The sequence below is a fragment of the Lactuca sativa genome, chromosome 4 (assembly GCF_002870075.4).
Source record: "Lactuca sativa cultivar Salinas chromosome 4, Lsat_Salinas_v11, whole genome shotgun sequence".
NCBI classification, from domain to species: domain Eukaryota; kingdom Viridiplantae; phylum Streptophyta; class Magnoliopsida; order Asterales; family Asteraceae; genus Lactuca; species Lactuca sativa.
This window is the reverse complement of record NC_056626.2, coordinates 285,469,804-285,476,633: the sequence shown is the minus strand read 5'-3', so window position 1 is coordinate 285,476,633 and position 6,830 is coordinate 285,469,804. Positions and strand designations below refer to the sequence as shown.

Genomic DNA, 6,830 nt, shown 5'->3' with positions numbered 1-6,830 from the left:
GGAACACAAAGATTGTTTTACAATAAAAAAGAAACCACATTAAAAAAGTCCATTAAACAAAACGAGATCATCTTATAATACGAATACAACTACTTATTTTTATTTAAAATAATATATGTGTAAAAAATATTGGTCACACTTAAACAATGGTCAAGACCCACCAACCTATAAAAACCATGTTTGCCGTGCAATGCAACAATTTTGTTGTTTACTACTTTATCTGCTTAAACAACTCCGCCGTCTCTTTCTATCTCACAACTGGAATGTACGTAACGTCGGACAAGAATACTCAAACAAGTTTCTCACCAATAAATATATATGTATATATATGTAAAGTTGAACAAGAATGCTTTAACAATTTATTTCCATTTGTTACTCAGTTTTAGAGAGAGAGAGAGGGAGAGAGGAAGAGATGGTGTGGTTTGGGTGTTTGATTGCACTACTAGTGGTGGTTGGTGGTGGCACCACGGTGGTGGTGGGTGGAGCAAACGTGAGTTATGATGGAAGATCACTTATTATTGATGGGCAGCGTACGATTTTGTTCTCGGGGTCAATTCATTATGCAAGAAGCACCCCTGATGTACGTATACATTCTCTTTCTCTTTCTATGAGAATATTAAACCAACAAAAAGTTTTTAAAGTTTTATATGGATATAAAAAAAAAAAAAAAAAAAAAAAAAAAAAATTCACACTGCCTACCTGCCCTCCACGTTTCATTAGTTTTTATCAATGTTCCTTTTTTTGTATTTTTTAACTTTCAAGAAACATGGTTTATTATGCACGAAGCACCCTGAATATTAAAGCTGAAAAAAAAAAGTTTAAAAGTTCAAGATATAAAAAAAATAATGTTCACACTGGCCCACTCGGTCCTCCACAGTTTCAATAGTCTTTATCAATATGTTTTTTTAAACGTTTCAAGAAACAAAGGTTTTGTTTTTATGTTTTAAACATCAAAGAAACTTTGGTTAAAGTTATTTTCGTCTTTTCTGGTCATTTGATATAAATGACACCAAAGATTGTGAAGGCTGACTTTTTTATAATTAAATGATATGCATATGGAATTATTACAGATTCTAAAAAATATAGATATAGATATGATGATTTAATTACAAGTCAAATGATTTGCAGATGTGGCCATCTTTAATAGCTAAAGCCAAACAAGGTGGTCTTGACGCCATTCAGACATATGTGTTTTGGAACCTCCATGAGCCACAACCTGGCCAGGTGTCTCTTTAAACTCGAACCCACATTCCTACTTCTTTACGTATATATGCGCATTACTTATATGTATATCTTTCTATTAAATTGTATGCAGTATGATTTTAGTGGAAGAAATGACGTAATAAGTTTCATTAAGCAAGTCCAACAACAAGGTCTGTATGTAAGCCTACGAATTGGACCCTTCATTGAGGCCGAATGGACTTATGGGTATGCGTAATATTACATGTCTTTAACCATTCAGCTAGCTGAATTTTGAAACTAACTTTTTATGCGTATTTCTTTCAGAGGTTTGCCATTTTGGTTGCATGATGTTCCTGGGATTGTCTTCAGAACCAACAACGAACCTTTCAAGGTAACCGCAGTTTTGACCATAAAAGTCAAACTAGCTATTTGATTTTGAAGTTCCATATTGATGTGGGCATTGATTGTGTCGCTTGTACAATATTGTTTTGAAACAATGAAGCTGCTAATATTTGACTTTTTATGAAAAATATTAACATGGAATCTTCGTTTTATAGTATACATAAGTTGTTTTTTGAACATGAAAAAGTCAAAACATTGACCTTAATTAATATTGTTTGCATTTATGGCAGCTTTACATGCAAAACTTCACAACCAAAATAGTCAACATGATGAAGGAAGAAAACCTGTTTGCTTCACAAGGAGGCCCAATTATTCTATCACAGGTTTGACAATCTTTTTTTATTACTATGAGATGTTGACATTTTTTACAAAGCATTGTCGAAGTATTGTTAACAAAAACTCTTATGTATGACAGATAGAGAACGAGTACCAAAATGTTGAAGGATCATTTCATGATGATGGACGACAGTATGTCAACTGGACTGCAACAATGGCGGTGGGTCAAAACACTAATGAACCATGGATGATGTGCAAACAAGATGATGCCCCTGATCCTGTGGTTCGTGCTCTACTTCTAATTGTTAAAATACAAGAAATAGCAATGTACTTTCTTTGATTTTTTATTTCTTTATTTTTAAAAATGGATTAACTCTCTCTCTCTCTCTCTCTCTCTCTCTCTCTCTCTCTCTCTCTCTCTCTCTCTCTCTCTCTCTCTCTCTCTCTCTCTCTCTCTCTCTCTCTCTCTCTCTCTCTCTAGCTACATATATTTTTTTCTCAAATGAGACTTCAACCTTCAAATGAGAGGCACCAATCCAACAACAATTCTACTTTCAATTATTTATTACTTTGAAAAATTACTCAGATTATAGCTATCTCCTCCAAATACGAAACAATTTTCACTGCAATAAAAAGACACGTTGAAAGTAAGATATCATGCTATATATAATTGATGATTTTCAAAGTACAATGCCTTAATAAGAAAAAAAGCTAATGTGTAATGCTTTAACATAAAGAAATGGAAGTGGATGCTATAATGTAGTACATTGCTATTTTATGTATTTATATCTCGGGTTCTGATTCAGCAATCCTTTAGCTACACATTGACTCTTGTGGTCAAACATGTAACTCATGCAGATCAACACGTGCAACGGGATGAGATGCGAGGAAACATGGAAAGGGCCAAACTCTCCAAATAAGCCTTCACTATGGACTGAGAATTGGACTTCATTGTAAGCACTTATTTCCCTATTAACTACCTCTAAAATTGAACTTGGTCTTTACTATCTAACTTTTTGGTTATTGAAGCTTACAAGGGTTTGGAGATGATGCATACTTGAGATCAGCTGAAGATCTTGCCTTTCATACAACACTGTTCATAATAAAGATGAATGGAACCTTTGTGAATTATTATATGGTAAGATACAACCATTATGAACTTGTAAATATAGATACATCATAGTGTATGTAGCTTGTGAAATACACAAGTGAACATGCATGAACTTATGCTTTTCTTTGTAATGATCATACAGTACCATGGAGGAACGAACTTTGGACACACTTCTGCAGCATTTATCATTACTGGTTATTATGATCAAGCTCCGCTTGATGAATATGGCATTATCAGACAACCAAAATTCGGCCACCTTAAAGAAATGCATGCAGCATTGAAGCAATCCTTGCAACCGTTACTCTATGGAGATTTAGCTATTGAACATTTGGGTGAAAAACAAGATGTAAGAATGTGTTTTGTTTTACATAATATGGATACATTATATGCTTTTTTTCTCTCTTTGAGAGTTGTATTGTTTTTAACAATACAGTTACCCTTAGAATCTTTATGTAACAAGTCAAAATCTTGAAATGAATGTACAGGCGTATGTCTACACCAGAACTTCAGGCGAATGCGCTGCATTTCTTCTTAATAACGACAACAGAGAAAGTGTTAATGTTGCATTTCGTAATATGCACTACACTTTGCCACCAACTTCGATTAGCATCTTACCTGATTGCAGAACTGTAGTCTTCAATACTGCCATGGTATGTTTTTGGAATTTGAAAAAGCTCTTTTTTCCAATCATGATACACTTAGGCCCTGTTTCTGTTTTTTTTTCTATTAAGTTGATGTTTGAATAAACGATGTCTTTTAGAAAATGATCGTATACATAATGAAATGATAAATGAAAGAAATTTTGTCCAGGTCTTGGATTGAATGGGGGAAGACTCTTTTTCTAAGTTATTTCTATATTATTAGATATATCACCTGATTAAGTATCATGCCATTAAATCCATTAAGAACGAAAAAAAAAAAGCAGCTTACTAACTTTCAACTGCTACAGGTAAACACACAAGTTAGTACACGAGCAATGCAACCAATCATACGCTTCACTTCGGCTGAACAATGGGAAGAATTCACTGAAGTTATCCCTGAATTTGACCAGACCTCATTGAGGTTTAATGGATTGATGGAACAAATGAATACTACAAAAGACTCATCAGATTATCTTTGGTACACGTTAAGGTAGAAGTTCAATGTATAACATTCATTGCCATTTAATTAACCATGGTAAACAGTAAACCAACTGAAATTCAATCTTTGTGAACATATAGAGTGGAGAATAACTTCTCTGAAGATCAACCTATGCTTAGAGTAAATTCTAATGGACATGTTTTACATGCATATGTTAATGGAGATCTTGTTGGTATGGCTTTGTGTTTATATGGTTCTTAACTTGAAATGATGTCTTATCTTGTGATCAAATGTACTGAAAGATGAGGTATGTCTTTCAATTTGAAGGTGCTGGACATGGAACCCGTAAATTTACAAACTTCACACTAGAAAACACTGTTCCTTTCTTAAACGGATCCAACAATGTTTCCCTCCTGAGTGTAATGGTTGGATTACCGGTATGTTATATACATGATGCACTCTCATTGTCAAATTTTACTATTCCAAATCTCAATTACCATAAAGAAAAGAAAATGAATTACTGATTCTTTCAATACAATTGTGAAGGATTCGGGAGCATTTATGGAGCGTCGACGTGCAGGGTTACAAGAAGTGGTGATTCAAGATCAAAATGTCTCGAGCTCCTTATGGGGATATCAAGTGAGCCATAGAATCAAACAATCTTAATTTTTAACACTAAATTGTGTATTTGCAATGGTTGTTGTGTATATCTCTAAATGAGGTTTCATTTATTGACAAAGGTTGGATTGCTTGGGGAGAAGCTCTCAGTTTACACAGAGGTAGGCTCGAGTCATGTATCATGGAGCGAGTACTCGTCTCCTAGTACTCTAACATGGTACAAGGTACGTGAGACTTTGACTTCTTCCTTTCTGACCACTTACTCATACATTAATGGGGTTATCCTTTTTCTTATTTCTCTGAAATTAATCTATCTTTTACCTCTTCTTTTATTAATTATGTTGTTGACCTGTACTTCACAGACAACATTTGACTCGCCTAGGGGTAACGATTCGATTGCACTAAACCTGGGTTCAATGGGGAAAGGTGAAGTTTGGATCAATGGCCAAAGTATTGGAAGATATTGGGTCTCATTTAAGACCCCTACGGGCTCTCCTTCACAAACATGGTTCGAAACCCACATTGATCAGTCACTGCTTGTTTGATTATATATATTTTTTATAGCTAGCAATTGTGATTTGTGACCTTGAGCTTATGTTTGATAGGTACAATGTACCCAGATCTTTCCTTAAACCAACAGGAAACCTACTGGTTTTGTTCGAGGAAGAATATGGAAACCCACTAAACATTTCATTAGATACTGTTTCGATTAACAAAGTTTGTGGGCATGTGTCAGATGCACATCCTCCTAGGATAAATCCATGGGGAGCACATCGTCGCTATCCATGGAGACCAAGGCCTAGAGTACATATACGGTGTCCTCATAATCGAATAATCTCCAGGATCATATTTGCAAGTCATGGTAATCCTTCTGGTGACTGCGAGAGGTACTCCATAGGGAAATGTCATTCGCCTACTTCTCGACGTGTCGTTGAAAGGGTGAGATTTTCGAATATTAAATCCATTGAAGCTTACTAATTTGTAAAACTACAATTTTTCGACCAGGTATATAGCCAATTTAACTTGCATTTATATTGTCTTTTTTTTCTTATTTCAGGCTTGCTTAGGGAAAAGGCAATGTTCGATTTCTCATACGGTAGAAACTTTTGGAGGAGATCCATGTCCAGGCACACCTAAGACGCTTTTGGTGGATGCACGATGTGAATAAGAACACATAATTTACAATTTGATTCTTTAATTTGCGCATAGAAGAAGTCATAAAAGATGTTAGTGAGATGATAATTTGTTATCAGAATTCAATATGAATGCAAGTGAAGCATATATATACAAGCAAACTATATGAAAAAGTTATAGTTAATTCTAGAATTTTCCAAAGAATACAACGTATAGTTAAAATCGTATTTTCGACTATGATAATCAGCAGTCCCGAGCTTAATTGTGAAATAAAAAGTAGGATGGTAAGAATATTTACAATATGAGCTAGCCATGGTATAACTAACAATCAAGTGCATATGAATATGTATAAGATATGTCCTTTGATAGACGACACTTTTAGCTATTAGATAAGCGGCACCAAAATTATGATAAAATCAAGTGAGAAGACTAATTAATGGTACATGTAACTCTCAAAGTAGACACATAAGATAAGCCATATGCCAACAAAGTTTTCATAATCTTTTATTTTTTACTAGTTTATAACCCGTGGAAACCACGGTTATAAAATTAAAATTGATAATATAAATCAGAAAATTAAGTTGTTAAAATAAACATATATTATTAAAAAATAAGGAATTATAAAAGAAAAATGTAAACATAATAAATGTAACCAAATTTGGTAAATATCCTTTAATCGGGGAATAGGTGCGGTGAGTAATATTGATATATTTTGTTACCATATAAGAATTTATGAGTATTTATGAATATGAGTTGTAAAATGAAACTAAAATTGAAGAACCAAAACAATGACACGTGGCGTATTACTGATTTAATAACTTGACACATGGCGGAATGAGATTAACCCTATTGATTTATTAGATAGGGATTTTTTCCACATAGTTAATTTCATGGAACATAAAAATCACAACAATAATTGGCAATCAATTTCATTATAAGATAAGTGTAGCAGCAGCTTTTTATAAATGTTACAATTCTTAAATGTAAGTTTGTAGCAGCAACTTTTTATAAACATTACAATTCTTAA

General features: G+C 33.7%; 1 protein-coding gene across 1 annotated transcript; it reads left to right on the top strand.

Moving 5' to 3' along the window:
• Positions 1 to 221: 221 nt before the first annotated feature.
• Positions 222 to 6,030, top strand: LOC111882456 (beta-galactosidase 6). The gene is made up of 18 exons (XM_023878824.3): positions 222 to 580; positions 1,129 to 1,224; positions 1,316 to 1,428; positions 1,507 to 1,573; positions 1,815 to 1,907; positions 2,000 to 2,143; positions 2,719 to 2,813; positions 2,890 to 2,998; positions 3,114 to 3,317; positions 3,457 to 3,621; positions 3,921 to 4,102; positions 4,192 to 4,283; positions 4,379 to 4,488; positions 4,598 to 4,690; positions 4,792 to 4,893; positions 5,032 to 5,177; positions 5,275 to 5,608; positions 5,727 to 6,030. The coding sequence occupies exons 1-18, from the start codon at positions 413 to 415 to the stop codon at positions 5,835 to 5,837; spliced, it is 2,424 nt and encodes an 807-aa protein (XP_023734592.1). The 5' UTR covers positions 222 to 412; the 3' UTR covers positions 5,838 to 6,030.
• The last annotated feature ends 800 nt before the right edge of the window (positions 6,031 to 6,830 follow it).

What these genes read in the sequence shown, in the direction of transcription:
- LOC111882456 (XM_023878824.3), top strand. Translation starts at nt 413, where the DNA reads ATGGTGTGGTTTGGGTGTTTGATTGCACTACTAGTGGTGGTTGGTGGT. An exon ending in CCAACAACGAACCTTTCAAG is followed by an intron (nt 1,574 to 1,814) that starts GTAACCGCAGTT and finishes CATTTATGGCAG; the next exon opens with CTTTACATGCAAAACTTCAC. An exon ending in CCTTTGTGAATTATTATATG is followed by an intron (nt 2,999 to 3,113) that starts GTAAGATACAAC and finishes ATGATCATACAG; the next exon opens with TACCATGGAGGAACGAACTT.